The 17,067-nt window shown below is 36.2% G+C and overlaps 1 protein-coding gene and 1 pseudogene across 1 annotated transcript; one reads left to right on the top strand and one right to left on the bottom strand.

Moving 5' to 3' along the window:
* Positions 1-4,350: 4,350 nt before the first annotated feature.
* On the top strand, positions 4,351-14,659 carry LOC145545685 (olfactory receptor 6C1-like; annotated as a pseudogene).
* Positions 14,660-14,700: 41 nt separating this feature from the next.
* Positions 14,701-15,645, bottom strand: LOC145544616 (olfactory receptor 6C3-like). Its single transcript, XM_081587485.1, has one exon. The coding sequence runs from the start codon at positions 15,643-15,645 to the stop codon at positions 14,701-14,703; it is 945 nt and encodes a 314-aa protein (XP_081443611.1).
* Between the last annotated feature and the right edge of the window lie 1,422 nt (positions 15,646-17,067).

Raw genomic sequence — 17,067 nt, 5'->3', positions numbered from 1 at the left:
AATTTTGAGTTTACATCACAGAAACAGAGAGTCTCTAAATAATAGATATGTGTTTGTACAACTCCAGAGAGGCAGTTGTTAAACATTTACCAGAAGTCGTTAATCCTTCTCATTTAGAACATCTGTCAGCCGTGCAGTGGATACTCAATAAATATTTTTAAATAAATAAACAGATTTAAATAATTTATGTGCAGAGTCAATCCCTGTTAATCAACAGAACCTCAACAACTGATAGCAACATGTATTATTGTTGAAGAATTTGAGAAAGAAAATATGAAAAAAATCACTAGTTGGATGCACAAATGAAGGTGAAGTCTCTCACCATGGCAGATTTCAAACTATCAGTGTACCCTTAGTGAACTCAGAGGTGAGAACAGACTTGCAACCATTGGCTCCCGGGATGTGGTCCAGGCAAGCTCCAGCACACCACTGCTGGGACTGCATCAGTTCATCTACAAAGTAGATAAAGATCCCTGCTTTCATGGGGTGAGGGATGCAAGATAATATAGACAATAAACTTGAATATAGTTGACTAGTAAACTATATATATAGTATTTCATATGTTAATGAGTAGCTTGTAAAGGAAAACTGAAAAATCTTGGAAGTGGGGAGATACTGTAATATTAAAAAAGTGTCATTGGGGTGAATGTTTGTCATTGAGGTGACATTTGAACAGAGACCTAAAGGAGTGGAGGGTGCTAACCATGCAAATATCTGGGAGAGGAGACTTTCCAGTAAAAGAAACACTTAGTATAAAACACTAAGGCCCTAGGAGGAAAATCATGTTATTTGCAAAGAATGGCATATTTGTTTCCTCCTTTCCAATACCTTTATATGTATTTATTTTTCTTATGATAGTTCCATGGATAGAACTTCTAGCAGAATACTAAATGAAAGGAGTTATGGTGATAGTTCTCATTTTATAACTGATTTTCTCAAGACTTGGCTACTGTTTAAAACATTAAAATTGTTTGCTATCATCCTTAACTTATGAATATTTTCAAATATACACGAGGATAGAGAACTGGAGAATTAAGTTTCATTTACAGATCAAGCAGATTCAATAAATATGAGGACTTTTTAAATATTTGCATTAACTGTCTTTTTAAAACTTTTAAAAGAATTTTATTGATATATTTTAAACCAGAACTGAAATAGAGTACTTTTTCATCCCTGCATATTTTCAGTGTGAATTCCTAAAACACATGTTTGATTTTTGCTTAACTATGATGCAGTTTTCAAGCTAGTAAAATTAACCAAAGGTCTTTGGTATTATTTCTCATCTTGCAATATTCAGAGGTACCCAGTTGTCCCAAAATACCATTTTGCATTAACTTGGGTTCAAATTGAGTCAAACAAGGAACATATAGCATATCTAGTTGTGATGATCTAGTCAGGTTATTTATGCTACTGAAAAAAAATATTCTGTTGTATTTTACTAAGAGACTGTTAAGAATCATGACTGGGCATTGCATTTTGTTCAAGTATATGTGATTTTCTTTTTTCAACCTTTGATTTTCATCTTTAATCCTTTAATGTAACTGATGCCACAAATAAACTTTCTAAAGATAAATTACCTTTGGGATAAAATCATATGTAACATGAAATACTAGTTTTGATACTTTTAGTACTTTATCTTTTAATTTAAGGCTCAAATTGCTGATGATATTTAATTTTTTACATTATGTTTTGATATCAAGAACAAAAATCTCCAAAACTGAGTTAGAAATGTTTGCCTCATCTTTTCCTCTGGAAATACTTTATAAGATTATGCTAATTTACCTTCATAATAAAAAGAGCTGGAGTTAAATTTATATCTTACATTATCGAATTTTCACATTTCAATCAAGTTAGCCCATATTAAGTAAAAAAAATAGCAATGGTTAGTGTTTATGGGAAAAGTCTAAAACAGGGGTGGGTAAACTAAGGTTTATGGGCCAAATTTGGCCCAGTTCCTATTTTTGTTAAAAGTTGTATTGGACACGCCTGAGCTCTTTCATTCACACAATGCTTATAGCAGTATTTGTATTACAAAGATGGAGAGTTGAATAGTTTCAACAGGGACACTATGGTATGCAAATTCTAAATTATTAATATATTACTCTTTTACAGAAAAATTATGTTTACCTCTGGTATTGATAATCAAAGTTTTCATGCAGATTGCAAACATTTATACTAACCACTAAGGAGTTTGTACAGAGTTATGTAGAGAGCTACATTATCTGATAATATCAGCATAAACTCCTCTTTTGTAATTCATTTACAGTTCTTTTAATTCCCAGAATACAGTTTATGGTATCAAGAACTCACAATCATCAGTCAAGTCTAAACTTCAAAATCTTCAAATATTTCCAATTAAGCTAGGAAATCATAAATGTTTCAGCATGAGGGGAGGAAATAGTAATTCCACAACTTTCCTACAAAGTTGAAATCTCCTCAGTATTTTTTTAATAAGTTGTTTTATTTGTTTTTTAGTAAATTTTGGACTGAGTCTCTCAATTGATAATAGTACATGAATATCAGGAAGAATTGGCTCAGTGAATTACAATTGTACTCTTTCTGGATAAATGTTTTAAAAATGTAGGATGAGTTTGAGTATCCCTCATTATTATTTCAAGTTTTGATTTCATGGAAAACATAAAAAAATAAAATAAAATGTCAGTGTCAGAATAGCATGATCTTGTATGAACATTTTATAAATTTTAATCAATACATTTTCCAAAGCAATGAAATTTTCTAATGCTTAAAATACAGTGAACTTACAATTTTTTTAATCTCAATTAACTTTGCCAATGTGAACTTATTTATCCCTACTAATTAGGTTTGTCATTTAAGCAGATTATTGAATGAATTGTATCTATAAGATTTTACCTCAAAATAGCCACAAATATACGAAAGTTACAAAAACTCTTAGTTATTGATTATTGAAAAGATCAGCTTAACATCAATCATTTATTTAAATATACAACTGGCCACAAAAAATGTAGTCATATGTGGTATCTGGTAATATTTCATTCTTCAACCTTTCTTTAAGAATTGTTACAGCATATAAGTTAATTAAATATTTCCCAAAAGGTGGGTATTTCACAGTTTTTCTACATGTGTATATTCATACTGATAAATTATATGGCACAGAAGATTTAAGCTGAGTAATGAGAAAAGTTTTTTGCGTTCTCAGAAAATATAATTACATTGTGTTTTCAGTTGTACTGTTTTCACGTAACTACTAGGTAGGCCACAATATGCAGAGGAGAGTATATGTTAATAGTCTAATAAGATGAACAGATTATGCATATGACCATTATAGAGTAAATTAAAAATAGTGTTTTACATGATTTACTATTTCCTGAAATTCTAGAAAGAGTGTTTTCTGGTGAAATCATAAAGCACAGGTCTCTCTTATGTGCTCTTGCTCTGCCTCTTCTGTCTTTAGTTTTTTAAGAAATAATGTCAAAAAACATGGAATTAAAAACATTTCAAAGAAGAATTATGAGGTCAGTTCATGGTTATAGAGTGGAAGGACTAGCCTGAAGGAAGGGAAGTAGATGAGAGAAGGATAAGAATTTGAATGGAAAAAAAATGTATCTAATATCCTTGGCAATAGCTGTCAATAAAAGTATGAGAAATGAAAAACAGCTCTAGATACTATGTGAAAATAATTAGATTTATGAGTAATTTATAATAATTACTCAACAATAGTGTATGGCTTCCCCAATGGCCCAGTGGATAAAGAATCTGCCTGCAGTGCAGGAGACACAGGAGACACAGATTCAATCCCTGGGTCAGGAAGATTGCCTGGAGGAGGAAATGGCAACCCACTCTGTATTTCTTGCCTGAAAAATCTCATGGACAGATGAGCTTAGCAGGCTACAGTCCAAAGGACCATAAAGAGTTGGATGCAACTGAGATGAGTAATAACGAACAATGATCAATAGTGTATATATGCCAGTCCCAATCATCCCCCCTTCCTCTGGCAAGCAGTAGTTTATTGGATAGGTTAATTTTCATTCTAAATGGACCACAAGCCTGATTCAACATGAGATATATAAGACATTAGAATTCTTAAGGGAGAGAAGGGAATATGAAGCTTGTTATCCTAAATTCCATGGGAATAGCAGAAAGTGTAGGTAAGTCCTAAGGAAGGATCAGTCTGAAATGAGGTCTTAAAGACTTGGGTATATTCTTCATTGCTTTACCAAAAGCATCCCAGGAATGGTTGACACTTCACATTCCGAAATGGTTTAAGGATCAGAGTCATGTACAGCTGTCAATTAGAGAAGATTGTTGTTAATTGAGAACAATGACTTTTACACTTGCATTAGTAAATATTTATCAAATGCTTGAGTTGCCATGAATTTGTCTACAGAAAATGTAAAGCCTGTTGTTTTTGTAAGTTTCAAGATATTGTTTTCCTCTGATCTTTGAGTATTAGCAAAAGGATATGCTCATTTTCTCCTAAACATCACATGATTTCCCAGTAGAATTGGCCACCATTCATCTTAGCTGGAATTTTCCCTAAATCAACAGTAGCTATAGTTTTCTTATACAGTAAAGTGAATGAAAAGAGGGCTCAGGCTTGTAGAAGAAAATAACACTGAGAATTTTCACAATATTATAATGCATTACATACTAAAAAAAAAAAAAAAGGCTTCCCTGGTGGCTCAAATGGTAAAGAATCTGTTGGCAATGCAGGAGACCCAGGTTAGATCCCTGGGTCAGGAAGATCCCCTGGAGAAGGGAATGGATACTCACTCCAGTATTCTTGCCTGGAGAATCTCATGAATAAAGGAGCCTGATGGGATATAGTCCATAGGTTTGCAAAGAGCTGGACAGAACTGAGCAACTAAGCATGCACATACAACAAATCAATAAACCTATATCTTGAAATTAAATATTCTATTGCAGAAAGTTCTCTCCTGATACTGAAATGTAAGTTTTACCATTCAAAGAGAATTCACAGAATGGGTGATCTTGAAAAGAACTGGGTCAATTTATTGACCTTCTAAAATAAATGCATTGTTATTATTATTACTGTTAAACAGCAAGACAAAGTAAAATTTTCATTGTTACTTAATGAATTATACCAATATACTGACACAATAGAGATTTTACTAAGTGAATATCTGTTGCGGTCCTTTAATGGACCGGAACTTGGGGGTACAGAGTCGACCGATAAAAAAGTGAAAGAAAGAAAAAAAGAGGCTGAGCCGCATGAAGGTGACAGAGGAGAGAGAGGCAGGGTGGGGAGAGAGAGAGTGAGAGAGAGAGAGAAAGAGAGAGAGATGGACACCAGTGCTCTGATGGAACAAAGGTGTTTATTTAACTTATTGTAGGCATATATATACTCTCCTACAAGATAGCCCTTTTTAGCAGAGACAGGGATCAAAAATCTAACAAGTCATCCAGAAAGCCAGAGGCTAGAATAAGTCTCAATAGAGGGGGTTGTAAAAGTTACTTTACATATAGGAAGGGAAGAGTTGTAAATGGCTGCTGTTCACCGTATGTAATTTCCATACGAATGAGATACATGAATTTCTATTATCCCGGAAAGCCGGCTTGCCAGCTCTCTGGCACCTGTATTCAGGTGCTGTTAAGGAACATAGAATTCATGCAAGACTGAAAACAGCATACAGGAAGCCTCCTGTTAAATGTATCCTGACAAATATCAATGTAGAAAAAAGGAAAATATAAAAATACAACATAGAATAAAAAGCAGAATATACACACACATGTAGAGAGAATAATAATATTTAGATGGCAGAGATTTTGAACAAAAAAAGGTTCTCTGGAAGATACTGTTTTATGTTTGATTTTAGATATTCATACAATTTAGTTTCCTTAGCCAATGACACAGATCCAGTCTATGAAAAATCCACTCTGCCTCCTCTGTACCCTGGACTCTCTACAGAAATTCCCCAACTTTTTGTACTAGGGATCAGTTTAGTAGATGACAGCTTTTCCAAGGACCTGGGTGGAGGCTAGTTACAGGACGGTTCAAGCTCATTTTGTGTATTGTGCTGCTGCTGCGTCGCTTCAGTCGTGTCCGACTCTGTGCGACCCCATAGACGGAAGCCCACCAGGCTCCGCTGTCCCTGGGATTCTCCAGGCAAGAACACTGGAGTAAGTTGCCATTTCCTTCTCCAATGCATGAAAGTGAAAAGTGAAAGTGAAGTCGCTCAGTCGTGTCTGACTCTTTGCGACCCCATGGACTGCAGCCTACCAGGCTCTTCTGTCCATGGGATTTTGCAGGCAAGAGTACTGGAGTGGGGTGTGTGTATTGTGCACTTTATTTCTATTATTATTACATCTTTGTCACATCAAATCATCAGGCATTAGATTCCAGAGTTCAGAAACCCTGGCTCCAATACTTGAGGTGGTCACAATAGGGAATCCATTAGATGTTATTCAGATAAGGAGTCAGAAGTTAGGAAGGTGTATGTGAGTCAGAGTGAGAACTTAGAAGTCTTTCATATTGTTGAAGATTTAAGTCCAATGATTTTCATTTGAGTGACTTTTTCCCTGACATATTTGGATTTTCTAAATTAACTAGCAAAATAATAATATAAGAAACCAGGTAAAATATTAGGAAATAATGTAATCTAACTGAATTTGAAGAAAAGATGAGGAGTTTCCCATTGGGAAAGAAATATTTTAGGAAAATATTTAAAACAATCAACAACATTTCTATTCCAGTATTTAAAACACATAGAAAAGCCTAGGTTAAAATTCTTGTTGTTTGGATTTAGAGTATGTGATTTGGATAAAAATTTTAAGCATATTTTTAACCCCATTTCAATCAGTGAAATAGTTATTTTAAAAGAAATAGTCTATGAAAAACACACACACTGGCATATAGTAAAAAAAAAAAAAATCTTTAAAGATAAGTTGTTTAAAAGATCTCCCAAGTTATATTAGTATGGCATAGCCCTTCCAGAAATAAATTCCAGTGCTATCTGTGAATAATTCCCTTTTCTTTAAGTCTCTCTGTGTTTTACACTGAAGGATACTCAAAAGAAGAAGAAAAGGAGAAACTACCTAGTAGAAATAAGAGAGTTTGTCCTCCTGGGACTGTCAGATGACCCACAACTTCATGTTGTGAGCTGTGTCTTTCTACTCACCATCTACATGCTCAGCATCACTGAGAACTTGACCATTATCACCCTAACCCTGCTGGATGCCCACCTCCAAACCCTCATGTATTTCTTCCTCAGAAATTTCTCCATATTAGAGGTGTGATCCACAACTGTCACTATACCCAAGTTCCTTGCCACCATTATTACAGGAGATAAAACCTTCTCTTTTACTGATTGTATGGCTCAGTTATTTTTTTTTTTTTTATTCATTCTCTTGGGAGTCACTGAGTTTTGCCTACTGGCTGCCAAGTCCTATGATCATTACATTGCCGTCTGCAAACAGCTGCATTACATGACCATCATGAATCATAGAGTCTGCACAATGCTTGTCTTGGCTTCTTGGCTGGCTTCATCCTTAATCATTTTCTCATCACTCATGCTGTTCAGACAACTTGATTCTGCTATTGATCATTTTACTTGTGATTATTTCCCCTTTCACACATTTCTTGTTCAGACACCAAATTGCTATAGACGATGGGCTTTTCCATTGCTGTGTTTACCCTAATGTTCGCTTTGGTATTAATAATTCTGTCCTATCCATATATCATCAGAACAATTTTGAGGATCTCTTCCACCACTCAGAGGACAAGGGCCTTTTCCATGTATTCTTCCCATAAATTGTCATCTCCAACTCTTATGGCAGCTACATTTTCATGTACATGAATCCATCAGCAAAGGACAGGTTGTCTTTGAGCAAGAGAGTGGCTGTGCTAAACACCTCAGTAATCCCCATGCTGAACCCCTTTATTTATACCCTAAGGAATCTGAAAATCAAGTGAGCCTTCATGGACATGGCCAGGAAGACTCTACTCTTCTCAAGGAAATGAAAAAATAAAAGCCTTGTTTTATAAATTAGAGGTGTAACAATGAACAATCAAATAAAAACCAGGGCTTTCAGTCTATTAATTTTCACATAGTCTCCCTGGAAGTATTTTTCAGTGCTCATACTTTTATTGCCAGCATCTTACCAAATATGAGTGCAGTTATGCAGTGGTTTGAACGTTCTTTGACATTTCCTTTCTTTGGGATTGGAATGAAAACTGACCATTTCCAGTCCTGTGGCCACTGCACTGCTGAATTTTTATTTGCTGAAATATTGAGTGCAGCATTTTAACAGCATCATCTTTTAGGAATTGAAAGAACTCAACTGGATTTCCATCACCTCCACTAGTTTTGTTCATAGTGATGCTTCCTAAGGCTCACCTGACTTCAGACTCCAGGATGTCTGGCTCTAGGTGATTGATCACACCATCATGGTCATTAAGATCTTTTTTGTATAGTTCTTCTGTGTATTCTTGCCACCTTTTCTTAATATCTTCTGCTTCTGTTAGGTCCATACCATTTCTGTCCTTTATTGTGCCCATCTTTGCATGAAATGTTCCCTTGGCATCTCTAATTTTCTTGAAGAGATATCTAGTCTTTCCCATTCTATTGTTTTCCTCAATTTCCTTGCATTGTTCACTGAGGAAGGCTTTCTTACCTCTCCTTGCTATTCTTGGGAACTCTGCATTCAAATGGTTATATCTTTCCTTTTCTCCTTTGCCTTTCACTTCTCTACTTTTCTCAGCTATTTGTAAGACCTCCTCAGGCAACCATTTTGCCTTTTTGCATTTCTTTTTCTTGGGGATGGTCTTGGTCACTACCTCCTGTACAATGTCATTAACCTCTGTCCATAGTTCTTCAGGAACTCTATCAGATCTAATCCTTTGAATCTATTTGTCACTTCCACTGCATATTCATAAAGGATTTGATTTAGGTCATACCTGAATGGTCTAGTGATTTCCCCTACTTTCTTCAATTTAAGTCTGAATTTGGCAATAAGGAGTTCACAATCTGAGCCATAGTCAGCTTCCAGTCTTGTTTTTGCTGACTTCATAGAACTTCCCCATCTTCAGCTGCAAAGAATATAATCAATCTGATTTTAGTATTGACCATCTGGAGAGGTCCATGTGTAGGGTCTTCTCTTGTGTTGTTGGAAGAGAGTGTTTGCTATGACCAGTGTGTCCTCTTGGCAAAACTCTATTAGTCTTTGCCCTGCTTCATTCTATACTCCAAATTTGCCTGTTATTCCACTTACTTCTTGACTTCCTACTTTTCCATTCCAATCCCCTATGATGAAAAGGACATATTTTATGAATATGTTTATGTTAGTTCTAGAAAGTGTTGTAGGTCTTCATAGAGCCATTCAAGTTCAGCTTCTTCAGCATTACTGCTCGGGGCATAGACTTGGATTACTGTGATATTGAATGGTTTGCCTTGGAAACGAACAGAGATCATTCTGTCATTTTTAAGATTGTACCCAAGTACTGCATTTCAGACTTCTTTGTTGACTATGGGGGCTACTCCGTTTCTTCTAAGGGATTCTTACCCACAGTAGTAGCTATAAAAGTCCTCTGAGTTATATTCGCCCATTCCAGTCCATTTTAGTTCACTGATTCTAAAATGTTGATGTTCACTCTTGCCATCTCCTATTTGATCACTCCTGATTTACCTTAATTCATGGACCTAACATTCCAGGTTCCTATGCAATATTATTCTTTACAGCATCAGACTTTACTTACATCACTAGTCACATCCAAACTGGGCATTGTTTTCACTTTGGCTCCATCTATTCATTCTTTCTGGAGTTATTTCCCCACTCTTGTCCAGTAGCATATTGGGCACCTACCTACCTGGGGAGTTCATCTTTCAGTGTCATATCTTTTTGCATGTTCATACTGTTCCTGGGGTTCTCAAGGCAAGAGTACTAAAGTGGTTTGCCATTCCCTTCTCCAGGGGGCCACGTTTTGTCAGAACTCTCCACCATGAAGAATGTTCAAACTGCCACACAATTGCACTTATCTCACACTCTAGCAAAGTAATGGTCAAATTCTCCGAGTGAGGCTTCAACAGTACATTAACCGAGAATTCCAGATGTTAGAACTGGATTTAGAAAAGGCCAAGGAACCAGAGATCAAATTGCCAACATCCTTTGGACCATGGAAAAGGCAAGAAAGTTCCAGAAAAACATCTACTTCTGCTTTATTGACTATGCCAAAGTCTTTGACTGTGTGGATCACAACAAACTGTGGAAAATTCTTACAGAGATGGGAATACCAGACCACCTTACCTACATCTTGAGAAATCTGTATGCCATTCCAGATTCAACAGTTAGAACTGGACATGGAACAATGGACTGTTACGAAATTGGGAAAGGAGTACGCTAAGGCCGTATATTGTCACCCTGCTCATTTAACTTATATGCGGTGTACATCATGTGAAATGCCAGGCTGGATGAAGCACAAGCTGGAATTAAGATTGCTGAGAGAAATATCAATAACCTAGATAAGCAGATGACACAATCCTTTGGGCAGAAAGTGAAGAGGAACTAAAGAGCTTCTTGATGAAAGTGAAAGAGGAGAGTGAAAAGGCTGGCTTGAAACTCAGCATTCAAAAAACTAAGATCATGGCATCCGATTCCCTCACTTCATGGCAAATACATGGGGAAACAATGGAAACAGTGACAAACTTTAATTTCTTGGGCTCCAAAATCATTGCAGATGGTGACTGCAGCCATGAAATTAAAAGACACTTGCAACTTGGAAGAAAAGCTATGACCAAACTAGACAGCATATTAAAAAGCAGACATTACTTTGTTCAACAAAGATGCATCTAGTTAAAGCTATGATTTTTTCAGTAGTCATGTATGAGTGTGAGAGTTGGACCATAAAGAATATTGAGCGCCAAAGAATGGATGCTCTTGAACTGTGGTGTTGGAGAAGACTATTGAGAGTCCCTTAGGCTGCAATGAGATCAAACCAGTCAATCCCAAAGAAAATCAATTCTGAATATTCATTGGAAGGGCTAACACTGAAGCTGAAGCTGAAGCTCCAATACTTTGGTCACTTGATGCAAAAAACTGACTCACTGGAAAAGACCTTGATGCTGGCAAAGATTGAAGGCAGGAGGAGAAGGGGATGACAGAGGATGAGATGGTTGGATGGCATCACCGACTCAATGCACATGAGCTTGAGCAAGCTCCAGGAGTTGGTGATAGACTGGGAAGCCTGGCGTGCTGCAGTCCATGGGGTTGCAAAGAGTTGAACATGACTGAACGAATGAACTGAACTGAACTACCAAATATAGTATATACATTTTTTGCCATTCAAATTCTCATCATTCTCTCATGTACTGCCCTTCCCTCGGGCTCATCATTCCACTCAACTTTGGAACTGACCTCATTTCCCTCTTTGAAATGTTTTTTAATTTCATGTTTTCACAATATTTCTTAGAAAATTAAGGACAGACAGAAGGAGGCAGAGCAGCAGCACCTGAGAGAGACCTGTCTTTTGATTTTGACAGGAAACACTCTTTCTAGAAATTCAGGAAATATTAAATCATGTTAAACACAATTTTTCAATTTTTTTTAATTGTTGGATAATTTCTTTACAATGTTGTGTTGGTTTATGCCATATGTTAACATGAGTCCGTCATAAGTATACTATGTCCCCTCCTTTTTGAACTTCACTCCCACCTCCTACCCCAGCCCACCTCTCTAGGTTGTCATAGAGGCCTGGGTTAAGCTCACGGTGCTGTACAGCAACTCCTCCTTGGCTATCTGTTTTACGTATTTTAATGTATGAGTTTCAGTGCTATTCTCTCAATTTGTCCTACCCTCTCCCAACCCCCAACCTGCTATGTTCACAGGTCTCTTCTCTATGTCTGTGTCTCTAACTGCTGCCCTGAAAGTAGGTTCATCAGTACCATTTTTCTAGATTCCATATATATGTGTTAATATACAATATTTGTTTTTCTCTTTCGGATTTACTTCACCATGTACAACAGGCTCTAGGTTTATCTACCTCACTATATCTGATTCCAATTTGTTCCTTTATGTGGATGCTTGGATTGTTATGAACCAGTTTATAACCCAGCATATGGTTGTGCATGTGTGCTCAGTCATGGCCAACTCTTTGTGACCCTGTGGACTATAGCCTGACAGCTCCACTGTCCATGTGCTTACCACAACTTCTTTATCTACTCATCTGTCGATGGACATCAAGGTTGCTCCCATGTCCTGGTTATTGTGAATGGTGCTGCAATGAACATTGGGGTACCTGTGTCTTTTAGAATTGCGATTTTTCTGAATATATGACCGGTAGTGAGATTGCTGGGTCATATGGAAGTTTTATTCCTATTTTTTAAAGAAATCACCATACTATTCTTCATAGTGGCTCTATAAATTCACATTCCCACCAACTGTGCAAGAGGATTCCCATTTCTTCACATCCTCTCCAGCATTTGTTTGATGATGGCCATCTTGACCGATGTGAGGTTTTACCTCATTGTAGTTTTGACAAGTGAAGTTGAGTATTTTTTCATATGTTTATTAACCATCTTTATATCTTCTTTGGAGAAATAGCAATACATTTAGGTCTTCTGCCTATTGTGTCAATGATTTCTTCTTTTATTATTGAACTGCATGAGTTGCTTGTATATTTTAGAGATTAATCCTTTGTCAGTTGCTTCATTTGCAAATATTTTCTCCCATTCTGAGGGTTGTCTTGTCATCTTGTTTATGATTTCCTTTGCTGTGCAAAAGCTTTTAAGTATAATTAGGTCCCACTTGTTTTTATTTCCAATTATGTAAAGAGTTGGGGGAGCCTGGTGGGCTCTGTGCGACTCTGTGGGGTTGCACAGAGTCGGACACGACTGAAGCGACTTAGCAGCAGCAGCAGCAGCAGCAAAGAGGTGGAGGTCTTTAATCCATTTTCAGTTTATCTTTGTGAATGGTGTTAGGAAGTGTTCTAATTTTATTCTTTTACACAAAGCTGTTAAGTTTTCCCTGCACCACTTATTGAAGAGACTGTCTTTCCTCTGTCTCATATTCTTGCCTCCTTTGTCGAAGATAAGGTGCCCAAAAGCACTTGGGTTTAATCTCTGGGCTTTCTATTTTGTTTCACTGATTCTTCCAGTTCAAGAATTGGTATGTCTCTCCATCTGTTTATGTCATCTTTTACTTCTTTCATCAATGTCTTATAGTTTTCTTTACAACTCTTTTGTGCATTTATTCCTAGATATTTTATTCTTTTTGTTGCCTTGGTGAATGGAGTTGATTCTTTATTTTCTCTTTCAGATTTTCATTGCTAGTGTATTGAAATTCAATGGATTTCTGTGTATTGATTTTGTATCCTGCAAACTTACTAAATTAACTGATTAATCTAGTCATTTTTTGATAGTATTTTTAGGGTTTTCTTTGTATAGTATCATATTGTCTCCAGTGAGAGTTTTACTTCTTTTCCAATCTGGATCCCTTTTCTTTTTTGTTCTTCTCTATTGTCAATTAAAATTAACTCCAATTTTACCTTTTCATCATGACTGTGAAATAAGAATAATCATATAAAACATTTCCAGAGGAAAAGATAAGGTAAAAATTTCTTCAAGAGAAAAACAATAACAGTTACCTCAGAAAGTTGTTTAAGAAAAGCTATGATGAACCAAGACAGTGTATTAAAAAGCAGAGATGTTACTTTGCCAACAATGATCCGTATAGTCAAAGCTATGGGTTTTTCAGTTGTCATGTAGGGATGTGAGAGTTGGACAATAAGAAAGACTGAGCACACAAGAATTGATACTTTTAAACTATGCTGCTAGAGAAGACTCTGGAGAGTCCTTTGGGCTGCAATATCAAACCAGTCAATCCTACAGAAAATCAACTCTGAATATTCATTGGAAGGATTGATGCTGAAGCTGAAGCTCCAATACTTTGGCCAACTGATGTGAAGAACACACTCACTGGAAAAGACCCTGAGGCTGGGAAAAATTGAAGGGAGGAAGGGAAGGGGGCAACAGAGGATGAGATGGTTGGATGGCATCACTAGATCATGGACATGAGTCTGAGCAAACACAGGGAGCTAGTGAAGGACAGGAGAACCTGGTGTGCTGCAGTCCATGAGACCACAAAGAGTTGGATACTAATGAGTGACTGAAAATGAAATAAAGTTGTTGACAAGATTCAATGAGCAAATATGAAGAAAGTAATTAGAATAGGCCTGGAATATAGTAATTGCTGAAAAAATATTATCTCTACCCTCCTCTTTCTTCTCTCTCCTCATTATTATAAAAGTATTATAATAGTATAAAGAGTCAAAATATACTTTAGTTTCTAACTTTAAAAATATTTAAGTAGATATTTATATTTTATTTCCAACCCTCTAGTGATTGTCATTGTTTGATTTTGTGAAAATTCCAAATAGAATAAAAATTTCCTAATAATGTCATTTCTATTACCTGGTAAAATGAAAATTTCAGAAATCCACATCAATTCTGACATTCTTTTCAAACTAACTGGCCTATAAAATTGTAACACCTACCTGTGTTTTTACTTCATCCAAATATATTTGAATAAAAAAATTTATAGAAAATTCTGAAGCAATATTCAACTTTATCCCATTAACTAGGTTCAATGTGGGGAATTTTTTAACATGGGAACAGATGAAAAGGACTCATACAACTGTACTGAAAGAGTTTTGACAGATTATGAGTAACAGAAAGAATTGACAAAAACTTTACTCTTTTAATGATATAATCACTTGCATTTACTGGAGAAAAAGAAAACCTTTTGGATGGTATCCTTAAAGGCTTGCTTCACTTGCTGGTTCCTCAGTGAATATATAAATGGATTCATCATAGGAGGAACAGAAGCATTCAGAATAGATGCTCCTTTGTTCAAGGATGCCTTTTCTTTTGCCGATGGGTTGGTATACATGAATATACAGCTTCCATAAGAGATGGAAATGACAATCATGTGAGACGAGCAGGTAGAAAATGCCTTTTTTCTCTGACTGGCAGAAGGCAGTCTCAGAATTGTCTTGATGATGAACATGTAGGATAGAATTATTAATGCCAAAGTGAAAAGCAGAATCTCTATTGCAGAGTAAAAACCAATCACTTCAAGGAGCCATGTGTCTGAGCAGGATAGTTGCAAGAGGGGGAAATAGTCACAAGCAAAGTGATCAATGATATTAGAACCACAGTAATCTAACTGGAGAAAAAGAATAACAGGTGGGAAGATGTTTAAGAAACCTGCCAGCCAAGCACAAAAGACAAGCAATACACAGACTCTGTTGTTCATGATGGTTGTGTAATGCAGGGGTTTGCAGATAGCTACATAGCGATCATAGGACATGGCAGTTAGAAGATAAAATTCAGTGATACCCAAGAAGATGAAGAAGAACAACTGAGCTGTACAATTGTTGTATGAAATCGTTTTGTCCCTGGTGATAATTGTACCCAGAAATCTAGGAATACAGACAGTTGTAAAGGAAATTTCTAATATAGAGAAGTTCCTGAGGAAAAAATACATAGGTGTCTGTAGATGGGAGTCCACCAAGGTGAGAATGATGATGGTCAAATTTCCAGTGACACTTAATATATATGTGATGATTAAAAAGAGAAAAGTCACAGTCTGAAGCTCTGGGTCATCTGATAGCCCCAGAAGAATGAATTCTGTGGGTCTTGTGTGGTTTTTCATTGCTGATCCTTTCCCCCTTTTCATACAGAAAATGGATGTGTTCCCTGTAAGAAATAAAAAATCAAAATACATTTGAGGATAGAATAAAAAGCTTTAAAAGTATCCTTCATGATTATAATGAACGAAATTTAAAAACATGTTCACCTACAGAACTCTCTCCAATTTCCATTCAACTTTTCATTCCAGTAAGGAATATTATCTGAAGTTCAATATCATTATTTCTTCTTCAAAAATATATCTTAGACTGTGGATAAAATAAAACTTTTAGGATAACACTTAAATAGGGCTATTTTCTCTAATAATTTTTAATTGTTTCAAAGTATTCTTTAAAATATTTACGTTCCTTTGTAAAAAGTGCAGAAATATTTTAATTGGTTCTCTTCCTTTCCTCAGTATTATAAAAACCAGTATAGTTTGCAGATAATCTAAATAGAGTTTGAAAGCATACAGAGTTTATGTATGCCTACTTCCACATTTTATATTTTGCATAACTGAGGCCCACCTTGTTTAGATGACTTTCACTAGTTTAAACGACTAGTGGACGTAGTAAAACTGTGAGAAATTCTTAAAGAGATGGGAATACCAGACAATATAACCTGCCTCCTGAGAAATATGCAGGACAAGAAGCAGCAGTTAGGACTGGACACGGAACAATGGACTGTTTCAAAATTGGAAAAGGAGTACTTCAAGGCTGTATATTATCACCCTTCATGTTTGTGTGTGTGTGTGTGTTAGTTACTCAATCTAGTCTGAGTTTTTACGACTCCATGGACAGTCCATGTGGATCACAACAAACTGTGGAAAATTTTTAAAGAGATGGGAATACCAGACCACCTGACCTGCTTCCTGAGAAATCTGTATGCAGGTCAAGAAGCAACAGTTAGAACTGTACATGGAACAGAAGAATGGTTCCAAATCGAGGAAGGAGTACCTCAAGGCTGCTTATTGTCATCCCACTTATTTAACTTATTTGCAGAGTACATCTTGCAAAATGCCAGGCTAGATGAAGCACAGGCTGGAATCAAGATTGAAGGCAGAAATATCGATAAACTCAGATATGCAGATGAGACCACCCTTATGGCAGAAAGTGAATAAGAACTAAAGAGCCTCTTGACAAAAGTGAAAGAGGAAGAGAGTGAAAAAGTTGGCTTAAAATGCAACATTCAGAAAGCTAAGATCATGGCATCCAGTCCCATCATTCCATGGCAAATAGATGGGGAAACACTGGAAAAAATGACAGACTTTATTTTGGGGGGCTCCAAAATCATTGCAGATGGTGACTGCAGCCATGAAATTAAAAGATACTTGCTCCTTGGAAGAAAAGCTATGACCAACCTCGACAACATTTTAAAAAACAGAGATATTATTTTGCCAACAAAGGTCCATCTAGTCAAAGCTATGGTTTTTCCAGTAGTTATGTAT

Source organism: Giraffa tippelskirchi, chromosome 4 (assembly GCF_054371585.1).
Source record: "Giraffa tippelskirchi isolate mGirTip1 chromosome 4, T2T-mGirTip1v1.2.pri, whole genome shotgun sequence".
In the NCBI taxonomy this organism is placed as follows: domain Eukaryota; kingdom Metazoa; phylum Chordata; class Mammalia; order Artiodactyla; family Giraffidae; genus Giraffa; species Giraffa tippelskirchi.
This window is presented reverse-complemented; position numbering and strand designations above follow the sequence as displayed.

What these genes read in the sequence shown, in the direction of transcription:
- LOC145544616 (XM_081587485.1), bottom strand. Translation starts at nt 15,645, where the DNA reads ATGAAAAACCACACAAGACCCACAGAATTCATTCTTCTGGGGCTATCA.